This window comes from Oryzias latipes, chromosome 19 (assembly GCF_053564925.1).
Source record: "Oryzias latipes strain Hd-rR chromosome 19, Olatipes_Hd-rR_3.1".
NCBI lineage: Eukaryota > Metazoa > Chordata > Actinopteri > Beloniformes > Adrianichthyidae > Oryzias > Oryzias latipes.
Genome location: NC_136255.1, coordinates 14507954 through 14532573, shown reverse-complemented (window position 1 = coordinate 14532573; position 24620 = coordinate 14507954). Strand labels below are relative to the sequence as shown.

Here is a 24620-nt window from a genome sequence, read left to right as displayed (position 1 = left end):
TAGCTTGAAATATTGATTAGAAGCTAGTTTTAAAATATATCCCATTTAACTTTGAAATCACTTACTAAGCTTGTTTTCCTATTGTTCGGGCCAGGAGGCTTTGGTAACCGTCTGATATTGTTTCCATTTAAAGAGGAAAGGGTTTTGTACATAAATAGTTCTACATTTTTGTTTTCCACTTAACTGAATGCCCTTTAAAGAGCACATGCCTTAAAAAGAGATGAAAAATAGCTTCATTTGTATCACACCGATTATACTTTGGCGGCTCAACATTTCAAGTAATGCAGACCTCAACCAGAGAGATCAGTCCACTCATTGTGCATAGACATGATAGAATGCTTAGCTTTATTTTCTATCTCTTAACAGAACATATGTTTGATATTCATTTTGTGTTTCTGACTATTTACTCAGTGTAAAGATTTCTACACAGTGGGTGACAGTGAGGTGGTTTAGCATGAATGGTATGGGTTTTTTTATATTCTGTTGTACAACCTACATATTATTCAATGGGAATGGGAAATGGCGTGTACTTGTATAGCCCTTCTTACACCTTCAATAATGAAAGTGCTTTTAAAATCTCTTCACCCACTCTCACACACATTCATACACAGATGGCAGCAGAGCTGCCATGCAAGGCGCTAACCAGGCCACTGGGAACAATGTGAAATTCAGTGTCTTGCCCAAGGACTCTTAAACTCATGTGGGCGGGCAGAGCAGGAACTGAACCAGCAGAAAGGGATTCATAAAATCACTAGTCTGTCTAAAGCCGTGGTGTCCAATCAAAGCTGTGGAGTATCTTGCTTCCTTTTCATTTGTGCCTACCGTCTCATTGGTGGAACGTAACTGATACAGGTAATCAGCAGTAGGCAGAGTAAGAAGTCAACAAGCAGGAGGGCGGCCTTTGAAGGCTAGGATTGTGTCATGCAGAGTCCACGTGTGGTACTTTACCTTGAAAATCGAACGGATAGTTTCTGCTTTTTCATGCCGTTCTTCCTGTCTGCTGCATCCTATTTCTGGCTATTGATCCGTTTCATCTTCAACAGCATGACAAAATAGACTGTAAGCGTATCTGTGTGCTGGGATGCTTTTTAATCGCGATGCTACGCTACTGGTACGAGCATACTCGCTGACTAGAATCTACTGTTGTTTTACAATACACACTCCAACCTCAGTTGTTGTATCCAGGCTTTAAACTCAGCTAATTACACAAATCATGTCTTCCCACATAATGATTTATCATTTCAGTAGATGGGAGAAAATGTCACATTTTTGTAGAAATGGGTTGCATCAAGAACATTTGTATTCATGCCTTGTTTGGGTTTTTTTTGTCCTTGATAACATCTGCTGCTGTTTAGACCACAGGAAACTATAGACACCTAGGCATAAAATCTAAAATGGTGTTGCTTGGATAATTACACGCCATCCCTCTTGTGAAGTTTCCAGTATTTAGCAGTAATTGTTATCTGGAGCACAGTAAGCTGTGTTCCACGCACTCCTAATGGTGGTTGGGTTTTGTAAGAAGGCTCAATTGAAATGTGTGGCAGCCGCAGAGGATTCTGGTCTTTATGTTGTGCACAAAGCACAAGGAAACATTAAAGTGCACATAAACTCATGGGACTTTAGGATTGCCTGGTTGTAGCTGTGTTGCTGATTTTAATGCTGACCTCAGCTTTATAAAGGTGATGTCTCACTTCTAAATTGTATGTGATATGCACGCTTACACATATTTTACAGTGCTTTGATGATATGCAAGTTTCTGTAGGTTGAATTAGTGCTTGCTGGTGTTTTCCGTAAACTCCACAAACACGAGTCTTCAGGGCCGCTTGCCATTCTCCGGGGCTGTGTAGTCATTTAATTTAAAATGATTTTCATTGTGTTTATCACTCAGCAGTCTTCTGCTTTTACACCTCAATGTAGGGGCTTGGGTTTTCCTCTCCTGTAGCTAAAGTCTTTTATTATTAATATTAACAGCACACCGCTTAGATTTAGCTGTTTTGCCTTCAAAGTACAGCCAAGTTCCCACACTGCTGATGCTGTACCTACATGTCCAGTTTGTTTAGTGAAAATGTTTTACTTTCCTTTATTTATCAGTCCATTTAAAAAAAAAAAAACGGACCAGATCTTTTCCTGTATGGAAATGGTAACAAAAGTTATAGAGGCGAAAAACAAGATAAGAACCAATAGCAATACATTCAAATATTATTTGTATGTATTGGGAACCTAAAAATACGTGTAGAGCTGTGTGCATCTCAAAAATGTCCCCTTTAAATGCAAGCCCTTTAGTTGCACCATTGACGTCGGAGATATTAACAGCCTAATGTAGTCAAGATGTTTGATATAAATACAATGAGGGGAAAAAAGGTCAGTCACCGATTCTGCAAGTTCTCCCACTTAAAAAGATGCCTGTAAAATTCATCATAGATGCACTTTAACTATGAAAAACAGTTTGTAAAAAGAAAAAAATTGAAAAAAATGTTTTTGTGTCAAGATACAGAAAACAATTATGTATTCAATAAAAAATGTTCACCTCAATACTTTATATCTATGGCCCTGTTCTAGGGCTGGGCGATATAGAATTAGTTTTTTAATATCAAGCAATAACTATGTACATCACGATATAATCCAAATAACTATATTTGTCAAATTTGAACACTCTGCTTTTAAGTGAAATGTGTTATCATCAGCAGGTTGTTTAGATTTAATTATTTATTTCCTATCATACTTTAAACATAAAAAATGCACTAAAGGAACACGATTATAACAAAAGCTTCAAGTTTTAAAAGAGAACATAAATAAACAGAATCCTAAATTGTCTTATCAGTTCCATTTAAAAACAAAACATTAATTTTACAAATAAATTCTACATTTTTCAAGTTTTGCAGAACAAACATAAAATTGACAAGGTTTCGTCAACATCCTGTGAATAAGCTAGTTTAGACTGTCTGAGATTGAACATGCTTGGTGGCTCAACTTCAGGTGATTTAAAAAAAAGTTGGTGGTATTTATAGTTTTAGAAGGAACATGCCTTCTGCACAATTTGCAATGCTAGTTACTCTGTTTTCTTGTCGGATTTTAAATAATTGTAATACTTCCAGACGTGGCCGAAATTAAATTTTTGAGTGACCGTCCAAGTTGACTGGTAGATTAAAAAGAAATCTACCAGCCAAACATTACCAGCTGAATTATAACACTATTTAACACAGAAATATCTTCTACCTTGTAATTTTTTTTAAGTTAATGAAATTGTATAAAACTAATTTATATATGATATGAACACGTCTTTATTGTCATCTAACTAAAAACTCAAATTCAAACATTCTGAGAAAACAAAAACAGGTTCATTTCCTTGTTGTGCTTCCAGGTGAATACATTTTGTATTAAATCATACCAAAAAACAGCCTGAAAACAGTATAATGTTTTTGATTATTGTTATTATATATCATTAACATTAAAGCTGAAGCTCTACAAGCAGCTTTACAATCTTGTCCCTGGTGTCCTTTGATAGCTCTTTGGTCTTGGTCATGGTGGAAAGGTTGCTGTCTGAATGTTTCCACTGTTCCTACAGTTAAAGTGTACCCATGATGAGACCTCTCTCATCTTTTTGACTTGGACATCTTGAAGAATTCTTGACTAACAAATACTTTATTGCCCGGATGCAAGTCTTAATCCCACTACTCCATCTGACTCTTAATTTACTTTATCCTATTACTTCACTATTGTAAACTCTGGGGCAAAATATTTGTTGAAGGCTACAATTGCATGTTAATTATTCTTTGCTCTCATCTTTTTCAGTCATTGTTCCATAGAGCCTGTTGAGTGAAATTTGTATTTTTTTTCCATTTGGTTTTTAAGAACTGTAAATATGATCAATGATGAGGCTTAAACCCATTGTCAAACTCCTGAATCAATCTGATTTGGATTCACAAATTCATAATTCAAGTTCATTTCCAAATTAATCTCATTTTGATGTTTGTCTAATTCTCATTTTACTGCCAGTTTTGTTTGGTATAAAAGGTTTTCACATACTACTGACTCTGAAAACGGTTAAACTTTCGAAAGGAAGTTAACTCTCAATTTTGATGAATAGATAGACATTTTTATGTCAAGTTTGTATTTTTTATTCGTAATAAGTATTATGGATCTATGGGGGAACCATTGAAAGACTGAAAATGCCATCTTCATTCTAAAATTTCAGTGACTGTATCAGTATCGACGCTTTCTGATTTTTGTCAGCATTTGCAAGCGATAACCTTTTATGGAGGAAACCGCTTCTCCAAGCCTTCAGTCCGACTTCATGTGGGTGCTCAGGCAATGTTTGTGTGCACGTCAGGTCCTCTCCATCCTCCTAAGCTAATGTTAGATGGCCGTGGGCCCGCCCCATGGCGAAGCAGATGGCCAATTAGAGAGCAGCAGGAAGTGCCAGTAATTACCCTCCGGCGTTTCTTTCCTCTCTACTTTTACCACACACACCAACAAATAAGGAGATTGAATGAATTAGTCAGTGCTGCAGTGACACTGCACCAAGGTAGACAGTTGTACAACACACACACACTCACACTAGGGAGCTGTGATCCTCTTCAAGCAAATGGACGGTGCATGTAATCCTCCCTCCAACTCTGTCTGCTCCTCCGTCCTGCATCACAGGTGTAATTAGGGGCTTCAGTTCTCACTGGTGTTAATTCGCTTTCTTCCAGAGAACAGGGAAATCTACTCCAGCAGGAGCACAACAGGGAGCTTAGTAGAAGGTAGATTGGAAAAGTGTAGCACTGCGTCACAACAGTTTATTAAAACAGCTGACTCCATTGTTCAAATTAGACAAAATTTAAAGAGAAGGATTTGATGAAATGAAAGACGTACAATTCAGAGACGAGCTCAAACAATGCAGGGAACTACACTTCCTTTTAATATTTTGCTCTTTCATTATGCATGCAGCTCCTGTAGAAAAACAGTTGAATAAGGTGGCGTTTAATGGCTCAGCCACAGCATGAGGATTTTATTTAAGGGTGTTGGTGCTCTGGGGAAATGAATGCAAATCTTAGCCAGTCAGCTTCTTTGTCATGTAATCGCCATGGAGCTGTGGAGATAGTTGGCTCAAATAGCGATAACACTCGCATGCACGCACATCTACACTGAGTCATGCAGGATCTTTTTACAGTTCTGCCTCCAGACCTCTGACCTTATCTGCAAAGATTTAGGATGTTTTCACAACTGCAGCATCACTTAATGATGAAACAAATGTACTATATTTAGATGATTTTTATGAAAAGACACAGAAAAACCCGCAACAGGGTACAGAAAAAAACAGCAATTAAGGTTGCTGGTTTTACCCATTAGGTGATGTTAAAGTGTAAATGCTGCAGTATTTTCTCACTCATCTTTAAAAAAAAGACATTATTTTACACAACATTCTGTAATGTCCTGCACTAATTACAAACTCAAATGAGGTCTTGGAACACAAAAAAAGCACTCATCATTCGATTGGAGCCCAGCAGCCACAATGCTTAGCTCCATGATGACCTTCTGACATATTAGTCAGCGCTTGCTATTTAAAGCATATGAACACTGAAAGGATTGGTGCTTTGAAAAAAAAGCTGTCCATATAAGCAGCATGTAACATTCAGACAAACAAGCAGCTAAGCTATGGCAATTTTAACAAGGAGGAGTCTGGGATATTAGAGTTTTCTATCTTTGAATAGATTGAAGGTGAGCCACAGGAAGCTCAACAAGTGTCCTTGTGTACCAGCAGTGGCAACAATTTTTTAATTTCTCATTATTAATGCTTACTGAATTAAAGGTGAAGTGGTTTAACACAAGGACAGAAAAATGACACAAAACTGAACCTGTGGCAACCAAGTACAAAATCTTTGCTCACAAAATCTTGAAAATGGTCTTAAGAAGTTTTTAAATGGATTAAATGCTCTCCGTCAAAAGCAAATATTGGTTAGCTGAAGAAACCCTAAATCTTAGTTTAATTCCCAGCTGAAGTTTGCGCAACACACACAGAACAATATTCACTAAAATGTTATCCAAAAAAAGGACTAGCTAATAGTTGAACAGTTTGTCCCAAACTGTAGTTGAGGGCCCACAAGCTGTAAGAAAAATCTTGTTTTTGGTTTAATTTCAAGTTTTGGTGGATTTAAGGTGACAATAGAAGCATCTTTAGAAGTGAACTTGTTCTGTTTTTTATATTTATTAGGTTATTGGGAGAAAGACGATCTCCAATTTAGAAATATTTCATTTCTCTACTACAAGAAATGTGTAAACTTTATCAAGCATTATTATTATTGAACAAAGTATATAATGTCATTTAAAAAGTGCCTTTTTTTACACATGTGAACTTTATTGTTTTATAATAAGATTACTACATAATGTTTGGGGCCATGTACAACACAGTTTTTAGGGTAATCCATGTAAGACTGATGTAATGCTGCTAGAGTAAATGGAGCTCTGAAAACGATCAGTGTTAGAGTTCCATAATTTGAAAGTAATATTCATTTTTGTCATTCTTGTCTGTTGGGACAGTCTGGCCACTAGCTGTGAATTTGAGAATTTGAGTTGAAATCCTTTAACACCAGAGATGTCGTCGGCAGCACCTAAATAACATACGCTCTTTGAAGAAGGCTTGGTTGAAGAGTTTTGTAGCCAAAAGAATGTCAGCACTGGAGGTAAAGCTCTGGATTGAGCAATAATTTGGTGTCTAATTCTTGGATTGGTTCCTGGAATTGAGCAAAAAGCAATGTTGAAAGTAGGCTTTTATTCTTCTTCAAATCTTTTGATTTTAGACCTTTATGACCCCTAATGCTGACTTGGTCACCTATGGTCTGTTTCATTCTATTCTTCCTAAAACCTGTGTAGCATCTGGTTCTTTTATCCTTAGATGATGTTTAGCTCCTCACTTTCTCATTCATGCTAAAGAGTCATGTCCTGTCTCAAACCATGGTCAGCAAATGCTAACAGTATTTGAGTTTAGGGTCCTAATATCATTGATGCATGCACAGCAGTGAGAAGAGCTGCAGGTATTCAGATTCATGTGCTGGTTTGGAACTGGTGTCTACATAACTGATATACATGCAAAGAAGCATTTTCAAATGAACAGAAAGCACCTCATATCCTGTTGCGCAGTGCATGTGTCTATAGAAACTTTAATGTTTGTTTGCCTAAATGGTTTCCAACCAACTACAAGTCTATGAACTATCAGTCATTTTCAGCCTTTTCACCCTCTACTCAGTATGACTGCATGTTGCAAATCCTAGCCATCAGCCACAAAGGTCACTTTGTGCCTAACAGGGACATTTATTTCAAGTTTTGTTGGGGAAATGGACTAAATTGTGTGAATTAATCTTTATTTCAAATATTCCATTCATGTTTTATCCAAATTTATTTTTATTAGTTGCTTTGTATTCTTGTGAAACCTGAAGTTCCATTGTAGTTCTGACATGAGATTTCCTTGTAATTGAAAGTCAGGGTTACTATTCATTTTGTACAGTTTTATAGCTTTAATTCTATGGGCACTGATGGAGGAATGTAAAAAAAAAAAAAGTTTTAGTTTGCTATTTGACTCCAAGTTATCAGACAGGTTAACGAATTAACTAAAATGATTGTGTTGTTGTTTCCGTCTTCAAAGACAATCATCTTATATTAACCATCATGTCTGTTTTTTTCCCCTCAGACCATCAGAAACTCGAGAGGGAGGCCCGGATTTGCCGTCTTCTGAAGCACCCCAACATTGGTGAGTTTTGAACACAAGTCCAAAAACACATAGCATTTAGTGGAAATACTTTGGACTTTTCCCTCTGTGTTTGTAGCTTTATTTAAAAATCCAAACTGCTACATTAGAATTTTTTCCGTCTGTATAAGTTACTTTGTGCAAAGAAAAGGAAGACCATGGCTTGTTGTGTAACTAGAACAGTAATAATTTAGTTAACTAAGCAGGTAAATGAGGAGGCTGATTGTTTGACTGTAGTCTGAATAATAAGGAACAAAAAAAGACAATGTAGGGCCAGAGTTCAATTCTCATAACATTAACTAATGGGAACTTCTGTATTAACATTTTTAAAGAAAAGGGCAGGCACCCCATGGTTTGTGTAGTTATTGCTTAACTATTGGTTGGATCAGTCCATATGCCAACTTTGCATCTGTGTGCATTTGTGTTTTTTGTTTTAGCGTCGCATTTGACACAAAAATAAAGTTTTCAGTATATTAAAACATAAAGGCTGAATTAAGAACTGAAAAAGCACAAAGCCTTTGTTTCCTAATGCAGAGATTAATTTCATATATTTTTCTCAGTGATATTAAGACTATGGCTTTTTTGTTTTTACTCATTTGTGTGTGTTTTATAAGTGTGGATTTCTTATCTTTCCGTTTTGTGCGCGGTGAAATTTTTTCTGTTGAACCTTGTAAAAGAAACCTGAAACTCAAACTTAAAGTTTCCTCAGTTAATGCTGCTTCCCACTCAACACACCAAATGTCTTTGATGTTCTCCGTTTCATCCTTTATACTGATTTTGTGCAACATTTTATCAAATATTCAGTCAGACAACATCAAACCAATACTTTGAATTATTTTGGCTTTCGGTTTTTGATCAATTATAATGCATACTGGTTAATGAGTTACCATAGTAACTGTATTTTCTAGACTGTCCTAGGATGGAATCATTGACATCAGATGTGCTTTCCCTTCAGGAGGTTTCATCCTCCTGGGAGAAACTGAAGAAGGGTTTGGTGAACATTCAGGCTTAGGAGTCTTGTTTACAAGTCTTATTTAATATGCAGCTGTGCTGTTAGGATGATGAACTGTTGTCTAGAAGCCTTATTGAAAGCCCTAAATGTGAGGTGAGGTTGCAAAATGCAACTGTGGTTAATAGAGTAGCTGTGCTGAATATAAAAATCCCAATGATGGGTGGTATTTATTATTATTCCAATCATTGTATTTACTGTATGATATTTTGAAGGAACTTCTTGTTTATGCAGCATTTGATATAAGAGGTTCTGAATTGACTGTTTAGGTTTTTTTTTTTTTTACAAATTCACCCAAAAAGTGGCAGACATTTGTCATGGCCCTATTAATTGGCCTCGATAAGGTTTAAACCAGTTTTTTTTTTACTAAATTGCAGCTGCTTTATAATAGAATGAATACAAATATGCACTTTAGCTTTTCTAGTTATATACATCAGATGATCTCAGTCTCACAGAAAAGCAATATGGACTTTAGACATGCAATCATTTTACAAACTTTGTGCGTATGATTATAAAACTGATGATTCTGCAGGAAGAAAAAGGGTTTAAATATAAGTGACCTTTCAAAAAAAGAGATCTCTAATGCTACTTTCACACCAGTATCTGAAATGTGTATTTAAGCGGACACTTCCAATGGAAAGTCTATTTAAATGGTTGGCGTTTCGGGCTATCGCGCTCAAAAGTTTTAAGTCATTACTTCAACTTTACATGCAGCCATTGAACTCGCGTGTAACGTTAAACCAGTTGAACTTTGACCAATCAGGGACTCGGATTTGTTAATGACGTATGGGCGCCATCTTTTATAATTCACATAGGTGCCAACCAACCGTTTGAAAAGTGATCTCAAAGAACAAGAAATTAATAATTACGGTTTGTGGCCGACCAGAAATATATGACACCGAGTCTTTCAAATATCAGAATAGAGCTGTGGAGGAAAAGCCTAGAGTGAAGTTTATGACATTCGCACTGCTTGGACAAGCATCTTCTGACTGTGGCGTTCAGCGTGAACAGCATATCCTGAACACGGGTTCAAGAGCCCATTCTTAAACAAGCCCGGTGTGTACGAAACATTAAGGTTTTCACAGCCTCCACTTCCTTTTGATAGATAAACAGATTTTCTAATGTTGTTTGTGATGGTGTTTGTGAGAAATATTCTTATCGTTTATATTATTTCTGATACTTTTTTTTTACTTTAACTTTAGATTTCTGAATGGAGTCTTGGTGTTTTTAGCTTCTATTTTGCTGATGCTACTATTTAGATAAAATAAAGACATTATGAAACAAAGATTTTTATTGGAGATTGACACAACAGGAGAAAAAAAATCAATGACATCTTTACTGCTGCTGTCCGTTTTTTTCTTTTTTCTTTTCATGTCCCAGTTTTCCTGCCCCTCGCCAACACTCACTTGCCTCTGACCTAATCATTTTTGTATCTCATATAGACTTTCCTTCCCTTTTTGTCATGTCACTTCTCTACATTTTGACACATCTCCGTGTCATCAGCATGTCAACTTTGGCCAAAAGAGGACACGCACAAAAAGACAGATGGAGAGATGAAAGTAGAAATAGCATGAGGCAGATGGAAGGAGCACAAGAAAATAGGAGGAGGCGAAGGAGGAGGAAGGGGGCAGGCGCTCTTGTTTCTTGCTGCAGGGGCATCCATCTTCATCCTATTATACAACTGATATTCACTTTACATGATGATAACTGTCTTATCTGCTGACGCCAAACCTAAGTTGTATTTCAGCCTCATACTCTGGTTCCTCCTCGCTGCATCTCCCTTTGTCATTCTGCTGCTGTATGACAGGAAAGCTGGGATGGTGACCACATCACTGCGCTATTATAAAACCTCTGGATGCAGCATTTCTCCTACTAATTCAGCCAATCTCTGTAAAAACAAGAAATATCATTTCAACCATTTTAAAAATTAATAATGCTGGGCTCAAAAAGATCCTGTACCAAAACCGAATTCATCCTCTTTTCGAAAATGTAATGTTGATTTTTACTAAATTCATTATATAAAGCCATTTTATGTATTCTTTGAAGTAAAAAAATTTCTTCTGTTTTATTTTTTTATTAAGAATTCATAATTGTATCAGTAACAATTCCACCGTTGCTCAGTGTTAATAGGTAGTTGTATAGAAAACTGTTCATCATAGCATAACAAATGTATTTTAGGACAAATATTTGACAAATAAATCCTTATTTAATTGAATATAATATAATTCTGTATATAATATTGCTGTCTGGCATTAATGCAAAAAAATTGGGGAACAACCTAACGCCATCGAGGACAGTTTTAGCAGCAATAAAATGTTTTAAATGTACTTCTTCTTTACATCTAAATTGCTGTTTGTATGTGAGCCACGTCCAGTCAAAGCAAAGTGTTCGTGTCACCGCCTGCTGCAGAATCCGCCAGCAATGATCTGAGAATACAGCCTCATACAGACATGCAGCACGTTTACGTAAGGCAAAAGCACATCTCAGTTATGTATTAGAAAGCATGGTTTCCACTGAGTTTAAATATATTAATAATTAGCAATGCAAATGACTTGGACAGTGGGCTGTTTAAACCAGGAAATATTGCTGCAGTCAATAGACTCCTCTGCAGCCGCGGCTGCTTTGCCAAACTCGTGTTATACAATGTTGCGTTTGTAAGCCTTAGCCAGTTTCATCACTGACACGCAACAACCCGCCATCAGTCTTTTCTGCATTTAGCGCCGATTTGCATTTGTCGGTTTGAGCCTTTTTTTTTTTCCTAGAGTTTAGACTGAGGAGCAGGATGTAGATGCACTTACAATTTAAAGTAACTTGACTGCCTCTGGCTCTTTCTGTCTTCAGCTAACTGATGTTACACAAACACCACTGCATTAACACATTTCTTTCTGCATTTGTTGTACAAGTTTAATACAAAGTTGACCCATCTTCAATCACAAAAAAATTAAGACAATATGTGTGATGTGTATCTGTAGGTCAGCAGGCGTCCCGGTGGCCTATAAAATCTGGCACACACATGATTTGGCTCAAACTGGAAACTTTTGCTCCAATATTAACTGATGAGAGTTGGACTAAAAGAAATGTCCCTTGGTGATTAAAACATGCATTCCTATGGAAACAGTCATCTTCTATGCTTTTTTTTATGTCCACATGGATTTAAAATGTTGTGCAGAGGCTAAAGAGCGATTACAGATTAATGCCTGATGACCAGGACGGGAATGTGACAAACCTATTCTAGCCTTTAGACATTTTATATAACCTTTATTTAACCAGGTAAGTCAGTTGAGAACTGATTCTCATTTACACTGACGACCTGGCCAGGAGGCCGTGCATTCATTCTGCATTCTCATTCATGGCTTATGCCAGCAGCTGCTGCCACATAATTCCTCTGCAGAGGTCAATGGAGGTCAGGCGTTGAAAAGGGCTGCACATGTCCGATCTGTTCTAAAAACTCAACAAAAAGTTAACACTCTTTGTGTTTTTAAGCAGATGTAGGTGACACTTTTACACAGAGTATATTTTCTGCAAAACATGTGAATTACAATGTAGATAGTACAACATTAGTACAGTACATACAATGTTAGTACTACCTACATGATTATTCTGTCATTTTTAGCACCAATTAAAGTTGTTTGTGGTAATTATTTATTTTAAAGAAGCATCCCAATCATCTATTGATCTAATTTCAAAGTCTTCCCAGTGGTCTTTTAATGATGAGGATGCCGTTTTTAGCGGAACGCAAAGAACCTGTGGTGTTTTCTAGGACATACTTTCTGCAGAGCGACATAACTTCAATAGAAATTCACCTCTGAGTTGTGGGCGGGACCGTTGGCGCAGAGCAATCCCACACCCCCTTCCTGTCACCCATAACTGAGCTCTTTGTTTACATGCTCTCCTGCTAGCTCACAGCCTCTCACACCCCCAACCTAACTTTAGATGTGCAACAAAAATGGCAGCAACGTTGATGCTATCCAACCATACAGTTCTGAGCCAGATCCCACCTCGCACGAGGAAAAAAAAGACATAAATGGATCAAGTGGCCTATTTCCTGTGTATCAATCTTTTTCAAACCGCACACCCAAAACACAATTTACATTGTTCAATGAGTTTGTTCTGGTTTATATTGGATAATCTATACATATTGCACCAATTAATGTTTCACCACACTGTCAGGGGTTTAGAAACTGCAGACAAAACACATCATCAACAGGAAGAGTCCTGCCAAAATGCTTAGAGTACAAAAAGTACTGGAAGTGTTGTTGAATTTTTACCCCATAGACTTTTTTATGTTTTCTTTTCATCTGCTATGCATCTTTTAATAGAATAATAATAATCCAGACGATTCTGTTTCTATGTTGCAGTTTTCATTGCTTTTTTTTTCTTATTTTCTGCCCTTTCCTGCAGTGAGGCTCCATGACAGCATTTCAGAGGAAGGCTTTCATTACCTAGTCTTTGACCTGTGAGTATTCTCTGACACTCGCACACACTGACATTTTATCCATGCCTGCGACAGCACTTTGTTTGTATGCTAACACCCTCTTTCTCCTCTCCTCCTGCTCCCTCCCTCCTCTCCCAGTGTGACAGGAGGGGAGCTTTTTGAAGACATTGTAGCCAGGGAGTACTACAGTGAGGCTGATGCAAGGTAAGCACCTCCTGTGTAGCTGCTGTCATGTTAAATACCCCGTGTCTTTTATATTTACAAAATATATGAACTAAACAAAAAAGCCTTTTTTTTCTTAGCTAGTATATCAAAGAAAGTCACACAGCAGCTAAATATGCTCCGTTTTGAGAGAAAAAAAAGTACGACGAAGACTCTTTCTGGTGCTGTTCTTTCTGTTAGCAGCTGCATTAAAGGCTGTACTTTGAACACAAACATTCAGTTCCACACGCCTGCTAATCCACACAGTATTGGAATAAATTCAGATAATTTCTTAAGCTGAGCCCGCCCTCTGACCTATTAACTTTACCAGAGTCATGGCATTCACTTAATCCTCAAACAGTGGATTTATACAGATGGAAACTTCAGAGCAGATGAATGTGATGATGGGGTATATTCACCTTCATCCACACCAGAGAAGAGCATAGGGAGATGGATACATTGGTATTAGCATTTGCTAAAGTAACATTGCAATTATAGCCATTTTTTTAGAAAAAAAGTGTGTTTTCAGTTCTTTCTGCCAAATGGCTTCTGGGGGTTTTTTTTGTCTCTTGTGGGAGGAATTGTGGGAAAACCTGTGAAAGGCTCTCGGATATTTCTTTATCCCATTGTTATCCTTTAAATCGCATACAGTACATAAAAAAAAAGCGAATCAGTCTTTTCTTAAGATCAAATAGTATTTTTCATTTACGCCAACGTTTTGTCGCTCCGGTGTAAAAGTCGTAGAAATCATGTGAGGATTTTGTTGGGAAGTGCAGGAGCCGACTCTTATCTTCCAATTTTGTCCTCTTCTCTCTCCCTCTGTAGTCACTGCATTAGTCAGATCTTGGAGAGTGTCAATCATATCCACCAGCACGATATTGTGCACAGAGACCTCAAGGTGAGTGGCTGCCCGTTGCCGTGACAACCACACACTCGCACACCTCTGCTCGTGGCCATGGCAACAGCTCCTCTCGGCTTTGTCTTTTTTTTTTTTCTCTCTCTCTCTGCAGTTTTGCTTGCATCTTTTTTATTCCTCCTCCCTGTGTTGCATTTTTTTGTTTTGCCCTCCGTTGCACTATCTGCTCCCACATCTGTCATCCTGTCTGTCCTTGACCAAAGCGCTTTGTGTGTGTCTGCACATGTGGTCAGAGTTGGTGACTCATGAGCACGTGCAGTGGGTTCATCTCTCACCTCTGGCAAGGACTTAAGCAACACACACACTGTTATGGGAGCTATTGTGACATACGCAGGCAGGGCAAGCCCAATGAAGTTGCCAGGACAACTAGTGTGACATCACATCAAGCAACATGGGAGGGCCTTTTTTGTCCTAAATTGCTGATTGGTTCAGATTCAAGGAACACAGGAAGAAAATTAGAGTTAAACTCAATTTAAGGTGATAAAATATTAGCCAGCAATGATATGCATTGAATATTGTCTTTTCTCCTGTAAAAGGATGTCTGGACACGTGTGCATCTTTTCCATGCCTGCATGTTTCCTGTGTAACAGAAGAGTGCTATTACCTCAAGCGCTGGCTGTCTGATTTGTTGCCCTTTTATCCTGATTGGGCTTTTTACTTTGTCCCTTTATGTCCCACGGCCCAAACAACTGCCATTTAGAACACTAGCACACATCCTGCCTCTCACTAAGTACACTTTCCATTTAGCATTCCGTCTGCAGCGCTGCCTAAATGACTCCCGAGTGGTTTCTATGGCTACGAACCCATGTCCATATATAGTGTTGTGGAGATTCTCAGCCCACCCATCCTTTCCCATGCTCTGTCTCTCCATCACACCTTTACCCCGCCCCCACACAAGCTGTGCTGAATGCATAAAAATATTTCTGAGAAAGAGCTTTATTGAAGAGTGTCTGCAATTATGTGTCTCTCACATTTTCTGATCTCTTGTCCCACATTCTGCTTCACATTTTGCCCGTCAGCCTGAGAACCTGTTGTTGGCCAGTAAAATGAAGGGCGCTGCAGTGAAGCTGGCAGACTTTGGCCTTGCTATTGAGGTGCAAGGAGACCAGCAGGCTTGGTTTGGTAAGAAAACACATACGGTGACATACATCGGTCAGATGCACTGGACTGTTATCTAATCTGAATCTGTTTTATAGCTTGCAGCAAAGTATCACCGTGGACGTCACCACATCTCATGCATCTAAATACAAACTTTTTTCAAATCTTGCTTGAAAAGGCTCCTGCATAGTTCATGCTTAGGTCATTTTGTTTAGCCTAACAGCTGAGCTGACAGTTTTTGGCCGTCTCTCCTGCAGGGTGAAGTGATTAATGGATATTTGCTTGTGATTCCACAGTATCATAATCCACTCTTGCGTAACAGTCCAACAGACCACGGTTATATCAACCATTCATATAACCGCACAACAGCATCCCTTTACAATCCCCTCTGCCCCTTAGCTTTTGCCTGTGTTTTCTGTTGGTCAGGGTTTGCCGGCACCCCCGGCTATCTCTCTCCTGAGGTCCTGCGGAAGGATCCCTATGGAAAGCCTGTGGATATTTGGGCATGCGGTGAGTTTGAACCTCACACATTTAGCCGGTGGATGCTAACGTTTTTGGTAAAGAAACACAAACAAACATTAAATAAATTGAACAAGCTTTAAGAAATGTATTAATCTGTCTGGGGCTGGCCTAAAAGTGTTATACTATGTTCACTGGGCATGTGATGCGCATTCAAGAACAGGCTGTGTGCGGGTTCTTGAATGCACTTTTAGCATACCATGTTCACTATGGACTGTCGCTACCCGATACTAGCCTGTGTACCTACAGTTAGTAGAGGCTTAGAGGGAAATGTTGAAGCAGTGTAAATCTTGTCCCGGACTTTTTTTTCCACTACTCTTTTCCGATAAATGAAAGACTTTGTGTCATATAAGCAGAGCACAAACTGCAATTGCTAATGTCTCCTCCATGATCAATTTTCAAATGGTTGGCACTTCCGTGTAATTAAAAAGATGCTACCCATTCTACCAAATCCGGGTCCCTGATTGGTCAAAGTTCAACTGGTTTCATGGTCAAAGGCGCTCAATGGCCGCTGGGTTTGTACGCAGAGCCTAAAAACGGACTTAAAACTGGCCTAGCACTGCATGAACGCGAGAGTATCCAGACGTAACGTGCATTCACCTATAAGGGCAATTATGACTAAGGAATTAGATCTGTCATAGTTTCACTCCCAATGTTAGGTGTCTCTGTTTTCAGTTTCTATTTTAGATAAAAACACAAAAGGTCTGATGAAGAGTAACTATAAATGTGATGCAACACAGTTTAAACGATAGTTTTAGATTGACTAATGAGCTAATATAGAACATTTGCCCTTAACTATCAATAATTTGAAGTTTCAGTTCTTCAAAAGAGCTGCACATGTGACAAAACACTTGTTATTATGCTTCCTTTGATGTGCAGCACATGGGACGGTTTTGTAACAAGACTTTTTTTTCTCTACTCTTTCAGGTGTTATTCTCTATATCTTGTTAGTTGGATATCCTCCATTCTGGGATGAAGATCAACACAAACTCTATCAGCAGATCAAAGCAGGGGCATACGATGTAAGTGTGTTGTATGTGTGTGTGTGGGGGGGGGGGGCAGTGCAGAGGTTTGCTAAGCACTTTTTGAATGTTTAATAGTCTCCAATTGAGATTTGGTCCAATGTTATTGATCCAATCAGAGCTTTCCTGACGCATTGCAGTAGGGATTTGTGTGTGTGTGTGTGTGTGTTAAGGAGGGAAAATGAGACGTTCTGTGGCAGTTTTCTTGTTGATTTTTGTTCTTCTACACTCTTTAAATGTAGTCTCAGGTTTTTCAATGCAAAGGATAACAAAGTACCCTTAAACTGGTGGCAAAGAACTGGCCACGATCTCACAGATTTAGGGCTTCACGAATCAATTTCAACAGTTTCTTTCCATGTTTTCATATTTCCCCATGTTCCCAGTTTCCTTCCCCAGAGTGGGACACGGTGACTCCAGAAGCAAAGAATCTGATCAATCAAATGTTGACCATTAATCCAGCAAAGAGAATTACTGCTGAACAAGCCCTCAAACACCCATGGGTCTGCGTAAGTATCCACCACGTTCAAATTCAGACTTTCTTTTAGCCAATTCTTTTAATTAAAGAGCTGTGTCATGATTTTGAATGGCGTGCCACTTCAAAAAGTAGTTTGGAAAAAGCATCCTGTAATATTCTGCTATAATGTACTGTGGTTCTGTTCCCCTGCAGCACCGCTCTACAGTGGCATCCATGATGCACAGACAAGAAACTGTGGAATGTCTCCGTAAATTCAACGCTCGCAGAAAGCTCAAGGTTGGCGGTCCTAAAATGTACCCTCCTCTTCCTTTTTCACTTGTCAACAATATCACTTATCTAGAAGGTTATTTTTATGCACTTATCCTGCAAAACTAAATACATAAACAAGATAATTTTTAAAAGATTTCTACAATTAGAGCATAATTGAACTGATGGAAAGTCTGATCAAAATGACTTTTTGTCATGAATTGTCTGGAGGAAAACAAAGCCAGATGTGGGCGGGACTGTTGGTGTACAGCACTTCCCCTCCACTTTGCTGAGAGCTCTGTTTAGACTATGGTCACATTTGCCCAAATGCCACTGCTTGGTGACCTAAATGCAAGTTTTTCAGCAAAATCAGCAGGTGGCATTTTTTACAGGCAGCGCTGCAGCCACTGAGGTTTTAAGAAAAGTTCAAAGTAAAACTCAATCAAAACTCACCATGGCTTTGATAGCACCACAGTGACTAAGACCTGTGTGTTGATGAGCTGCGGTTGATGCTGAGAAGAATATGAAGACAGAACATTGTGCTTTCTTGTGTTCCAAAAATGTGTAAATTGAAAAGATTATAATGTGTGCTCAGAATCTGGGTCGCAAATGAGCAGCTTTGCAGAATGGCCCGCTTTCTATATATCCCCCGGCTACTGGGAGGCCGGTGGCACTTGATCTGAACAACCGCCATCCGGAGACATTTACACATCGTCCAATCAGAGCTGCTGCTGGCCGGCGATCTGGCTGCCACCACCCTGTGGCTGTCGCCTGATTTTGTAAAAGAGTCATCCCTGACTGACTCCCACCATCTGCATTCATGACCACGCCAAAGTTTTTAAAAAAATAATCGGGCGGCGGCAGCTAATCTTGAAGAATCTGCTGATGCCTCCCCATGGCGCGGTGGCAGTTGTATATGTGACCGTAGCAGTAGGCAGAGGGAGCTGTTAGCCTGCGCAAGGTTTTTTAATGTAAACAATAAGATTTTTTCCAACCTTTTTTTTTGTCAGCTCCTGACTCACAACGATTTGAATAAACAAATACTCAGAAATGCAATTTTGAGCTGAATTTTCTTTATATATGTCCTTCATAATCAGTAAAATGCTACAAGAACATGCTAAAAACACCAAAAATACATGGATTTAAATACTGATTTCATATAAAAAGGCAACATTTCCATTGTTGCTAAGGTGTTTAAAACCTCAAAAAGTGTGATTTTAATCAGGTGCAGTGTCAAATCACAAAAAATGTTTAGTGTGTTAGATAAGCTGTATTTAAACTGGCTTATTCAGTTTTGAACATCTGCATTTTCCAAAAGCATTGATTGCTGAGAACCCATCCCCTCTCCTGTATGAAGCAATATTCCGATACTTGGAGTTCTGGCCACGTCTCGTTGCTGTAGTTTGGATTCACAGCTACACATGCAAACTAATGGATGGATCAAGCAGCAGCTCTTCTTCACAGTATTTAACTGAATATGCATGGAGGAATGTCTGACAGGACTTAAAGATACAAAAGCGGACATTTGGTAAATCTTTCAAAGTTCAGCACTTTAAAAATGAGACTTAGAAGAAAAAATCTCCAGCTGCAGCAGTATTTGATAATTTTCCTGTAAATGAAATACAAAACTCTCTGCAGGAGTAGCTGGTCTTTGTAAAGCACAACAAAGCTCTTTGCTCTCCCTCTCATCCTGCTTTCCTCCTTCCTCTCCCAGGGAGCCATTCTCACCACCATGCTGGTGTCCAGAAACTTCTCAGGTGGGTGTAGCCTTCGCCCTCAGCCTCCCACTTAGCACATGCAGAGGGAGTGGAGGAAGGAGAGTGGATAGTCCTCTGCACCTCTTCTAACCCCCTCACCACATGCACACTCACCCACTCGTCCTCAGAATAACAATTGGTTTTTGTGTGTGCACAGGAGTTTGCTTGTTTGCAGCATTAAACTGAAGTAAAGAGCGATGTTCCTCTTGTGTTCAACCAGAAATTACTTTTTTTTTATTGATGGAATATATAAATACAAATGTATGTTTACAGTTTAAAAATGTGATGTTCTGTTGTCTATCTGTTGTTTGTAGTTGCGTCCTTGTCCATACTAATGTATCTCTCCTTTTGTGTGTTTGTGTGTGATCTTCTTCCCTGTGAGTGTGGAGCATTTGCATGTTTGAGAGAAGGAAGCCTCGACTTGTATTAGGTTTCTTTTATTTGGGCAATTGTGGTGTTTTATAAAAGGTGACTTAAGATTTTGTGTTTGTTTTTTTATAATCTGTTTTCCCACCACTCAGAGTAACTGGCATTCCCCAAAGTGGTACTCTGTCTACCAGTAATTGGTCTAGAGGTTAAAAAAAAGTTCAACCCTGGGCCTAGCAATCCACAGGGGTGCTAATCTTTGCCTTAGCCCCTCCTTCCTTCAAATGATGGATGCACCCGGGCTGTAGCCAGCACCCCTGTAGTTTTCTTGGCCCACCACTGAACACCGTGAGACAGACCTACCTATTTTGTATAGCTCCTCCCAACTTTAGCGTTTCTGTCCAATAGTGGGCCGGCAGCATACCAACTCTGCTGCTGCCGCCTCCTCCACGGCCTCACTGGCTCAGGAAGGTACGTCCCGGAAGACACGCCCATCCACTTCCTCTTCACACACTCACTTGCATCATGGGTCCATGGTACAGGGCAGGGCCCATTACTCTTCTCTCCAAACTCCTGCATGCAGCCTCTGCCACCTTCCTCCTCATTTACATACATATATGCATGCATACTTATTTTCTGTAATTTAGGATTTTGCTTCAAAGCAAAAACTCCTTCAGTAATTTACTTAGTTTAGCTTCTGCCAAACACACTTTTACCTTTAAACTGCCATTCATCTTCAGTCACGCTCAACATTTCATTCTCCACATCACCTTTAGAAAGCTCCATCCTACTTCCAACTGAACTCATACGCCCACCATGTGCCCCCTCCCCTCGAGCCAGTAGGCACAGGGCGACTGAGGCAGGGGACGAGGAGGGGCATGTATCCTGAGGGCGGGAAACTGACACTGCAGGGGCCGGCAAGAGCTGGGTTGGCGTGCTGCCATCGTCAGACCTGGGTCAGGTTGGAGGACGGAGGCAGGGAGAGGGTTTGAATCAGACGGAGGAATGAAGGGCTGCTGTCAGCGATGCTTTTTTATTAATCAAGCAACCCTCTTTGGAATGGAGGCGTCCTGCGTCTCATTCCCTCTGTCGAGGCCTGTTTCAGTACTTCCAAAGATCCATTGAAAGTAGTGAAAACAGGCTCTTCTCTCCTCCTGCCAAGTGGAGGTGGTGACCAAGGTCTGCGATTCCAACGGTGGCTCCATGGATTGTGAACATTAGATAGGCAATGTGGAGCAGACTGGATTCTTTGTCATCCTTTAGATAAAAGAATCTTCCCTGCTCTACAGTGTGCTTAGATGTCTCCATAGCTCCTTTTTAGGGAACTCTAACAAGAGATGACCTAGATCCTTACAGCTCCAGAAGATGAGGTTGTGTGTGTGTGTGAATGCTGTGATGAGATTCAGGTTGTGTGTGGTGCTTTGATTGTCAGCTAAAGCCCTCCAAATGCGGGCTTCCTCTGAGACTGGACCAAGTTGTAAGTTTCTGTAAATATCATGTGTGCCATCATTACAGACTAGTCTCCTTTTTTATTTTTTTTAAACTCATCTAGGTCTGGTTTTATTTTCTTTGGCTTTTTGTCATTCAGATGTCACTCATCACTGCAAAATATCCAGCACTTTACTACAACCGCTTCTTTGCACTTTTTGAAGTTTGGTGAAGGCAAAGCTTGTGTTTCTGTTCTTCCAATGACTTCTCAGTACAACGTGTGGGGTGTGCTCATATGCAGCATTTCTGTATATTTCTCAAAGGTTGTTTGTCTTGCTGCCTCTTGCATGTGGGTGACCTGTGCAGTGGAATTCTAAAAAGATTCTGGGGAGATGCCCATTCAGATGCTCCGGTTGATCCTTTAGCAAGCTGTTGCACCTTTTTCCTAAAGTTGGTCTCCTTAAGAAGTCACATGACTTCAAAGAGCACATGAATGAGGCATCTCCACTGTCACACAGCAGGCGATTGGAAGACTCATTTTGATGAAGAGCAGATGCTTATGCTCTGATTAATCAGTATTTCTATTCCTAATTTGAAAAAACGAAACAGTTTCTCTGTCATCATGTTTATTTTTCTTTGGATGCTGCATGGCCAGGCCAAGATAAACGCTACATTTCAACCAAGATCAGGGAGCATGAGTTGTCACTTCATATTGTTTGCTGAAGTAAATGCTCTGGCCCTTATCTCTGCTCTGTTGTGGTCAAATGTTGAGCCCTTTCTTGCAACCCTCCCCCTCCCCCCCCCCCCCTCCCCCTCAGTTCATTGTAGAAGGTAAGAAACACAAGATAAGGGTTTGGGAACCTGTGTGTTTGTGTCGGTAGAAAACAAGCGAAATGGGAGCTAGGGGGAGTTGAGAGCTTTAGACTGACAGGAAACGGACTGGAGCCCTTAACGGAAATCGATGATTTACATTAACCTATCTCAGCACCGTCGGTCCTGGCGGCAGAGCGAATCTGACCAGAACTCTTTCTCCATCTGCTGGGGTCTTCCAGACAGGAAATAGGTTGAGGAAGTTTACTTTGCTCTCAGGTTTCCTTTTTATCCCCAGATGGCAGTGAAGGGTGTAAGATGTGAATGGGTTCTGCAGGGTGTAGCAACCTTTTCAGACGGTTGAAAGTGGCACAAGTAATCCATTAAAAGCATGTGATTCTGTGGAAACATCCAGGCTTACTTTGTCACAAAAGCCGAGTTAATGGAGTTTGATAGATATAGCAAAGCACAGATCGAGGTTTCAACAGACCCTTGAGAATTGCGTAGATCCGCCAGGATGCTCTCCTCAACCATATCACTCAGTTTTCTACCCGTTTCTCTTCCTTTCTCTCTTTATTTTCACAGCATGCAAAAGTTTACTCAACAAGAAGTCGGATTCTGCCAAGGTAAGGCCGTCAAACATCTCTTTGAGATCTGCCTTTTTCTAACTTTGTTTATCTCACTGTCTTTTATTTTAAGCTGTGTTAAGGATTTTCTTTTTTTTTTTTTACAAATTCATTTGTGTGCCTTAAGAGTCACGATCCCTTTTTCTCTACCACAAATTTCAGAAACACTTGTTCTAACTTCCTTTTCTCAACTTTTAGTCAGTCTTGCGTCTGCTGGGGGTTTGTTCGGTCTGAGTCAGATGTGAGCTGCTCTCTTTCCGAGCAGCCTCTCATCTCTCCGCACTCTCTTCCTCCCGCTTCCCTGTCCATCTCCTCTGCCTCAGGGGTATCACTGTGTAGTTAAGTGGCACAGGCATAGAGGGTTAGTGAGGCAGTAAAAAGGATGATCTAGAGGCCATTCTTTGGCACTCACCCCCTCATTTATCCTGTTTAGCTGTCAACAGGCCGGGAGCCGTAGACAACATTAGCCCTGTCCCGAAAAAAAGAAAGGGAAAAAAAAAAAGCGTGTAATTGGAATGTCTCTGTTTGTGTAGCTTTTGTGTTTCACTTTGAGTGTTTGCGTTTTTATCCCAGCCTTCTACCAACAACAGTAAGAACAGTATAGTGAGCGCCATCAATGCCCTGAAAGACACCAACATGGCAACCAACGCCCAGATGGTACAGTAGTCCGCCGCAGTGCCAGTCCCCCGCCCCGCAACTCCACCCAACCTCCCGAGTTGATGCATCATAGCTTGATGTACCTCATCCTCATCATCTTAGCTGCTGCTTTTAAGTTTTCATTATGCCATTCAGGAGGTGTTGCACTCCATCATTCCCCGTCCAAACGGTCCCTGGCGATAACTCATAATTCTGAATAACTGAGTGGAATTTCAGACAGTACATGTGCATCCGGGAAGACTTTAAAGTGGCATGAAGTTGTGGGAGGATTACACGTGAAGAAAAAATGTTGGCACCCCTCTGCTAATGGGAGAAAAAACCTCGCAATAGGCAGTATAAAGAATGAATACAGTAATATTTAAAGATGTTACTCAGAAACAATGAAAATCAGATCTTGAAATGCTTCAAACAAAGGATGACCAACATGTTTTTCCACACGTTTTCCCCCTGAAGTAGCTCTGAAAGCTATCTAGGTCTTGTTTAGAGCACTAAGATTAGGCTAATTCAGCAGTGTTGACTCTTGAATTGTAGTGATGTCCTTTAAACTCATGCATTCTGAATAACATCCTTTACATCCCGTAACTGACCGGGTATTTTTTTTAAATCCTTTTTATCTTGATGTCATTCTTTTTAACCCTGGAAGTTGACCCCGCCTATCGCTCTAACCTGTTTGTGTTCATCACCATTTGCTCATGCTGCCAAACTTAATCCTTCACTTTCAGCCATTCAGCATGTTTTCTTGTTGTGATGCTTTTTTTTGGCATGCGTTGAATCACATTTGGTAGTGTGGTTGGATTAAAAAGTTCCACTTGAGTGCATTTCAACTGGTGATTCGGGTCCCCAAATTAGCTTTTGTAAACGACTGTGCTTGGTGCCAGATATTGACAATTAAAATGTCTTTCACCATTTCTATGAATTTTTTGGAGCAAACTCCATGTATGTTTTGAATATAATGGAGGTTTTGTATACGTTTATTTCCTTTTAATACATGTTAGACACTTTGTAGGTCATAATATAACAGCTGTATATGAAGGAAAATGCTCTGCATTATGCCTTAGTCACAACTGCCCTTACAGGTGGATACGGGCGAAGAATGGGCAAATCTCATGAAATTTTAAGATCAGACACAACTCGCTGAGTTTGTAGTTCTAAAATGGTTTTACACTTTTTTTTTCTGACGTGCAGGCTGCGGGCTACAGGTCATACTTGTGCATCATTTAGGGATAACACTGCACACTGCGCACGGGTTAGTTCTGTTCAAGTGAAAAGTTCCCGTTCCGTGCATGCAGCCGCACTTTTAAAAATAAGGAAATAAGACAAAGTGTAGTT

General features: G+C 39.7%; 1 protein-coding gene across 27 annotated transcripts in view; it reads left to right on the top strand.

The window, feature by feature from the left end:
- The window catches only part of LOC101170226 (calcium/calmodulin-dependent protein kinase type II subunit gamma), a 41291-nt gene that overhangs the window by 5744 nt on the left and 10927 nt on the right, over window positions 1–24620 (top strand). For 7 of the 27 annotated variants that reach the window (XM_011488302.4, XM_078937658.1, XM_020712300.3 and 4 more), the window contains exons 3-15: window positions 7670–7729; window positions 13137–13191; window positions 13309–13374; window positions 14197–14269; window positions 15307–15409; window positions 15812–15895; window positions 16832–16926; window positions 17310–17432; window positions 17594–17677; window positions 19362–19404; window positions 20179–20241; window positions 22594–22634; window positions 23208–23291. In XM_011488302.4, the coding sequence (XP_011486604.1) occupies window positions 7670–7729; window positions 13137–13191; window positions 13309–13374; window positions 14197–14269; window positions 15307–15409; window positions 15812–15895; window positions 16832–16926; window positions 17310–17432; window positions 17594–17677; window positions 19362–19404; window positions 20179–20241; window positions 22594–22634; window positions 23208–23291 (974 nt within the window). The remainder of the gene's footprint in view (window positions 1–7669; window positions 7730–13136; window positions 13192–13308; window positions 13375–14196; window positions 14270–15306; window positions 15410–15811; window positions 15896–16831; window positions 16927–17309; window positions 17433–17593; window positions 17678–19361; window positions 19405–20178; window positions 20242–22593; window positions 22635–23207; window positions 23292–24620) is intronic. The other 20 variants (XM_011488303.4, XM_078937660.1, XM_078937663.1 and 17 more) reach the window with 3 other exon arrangements.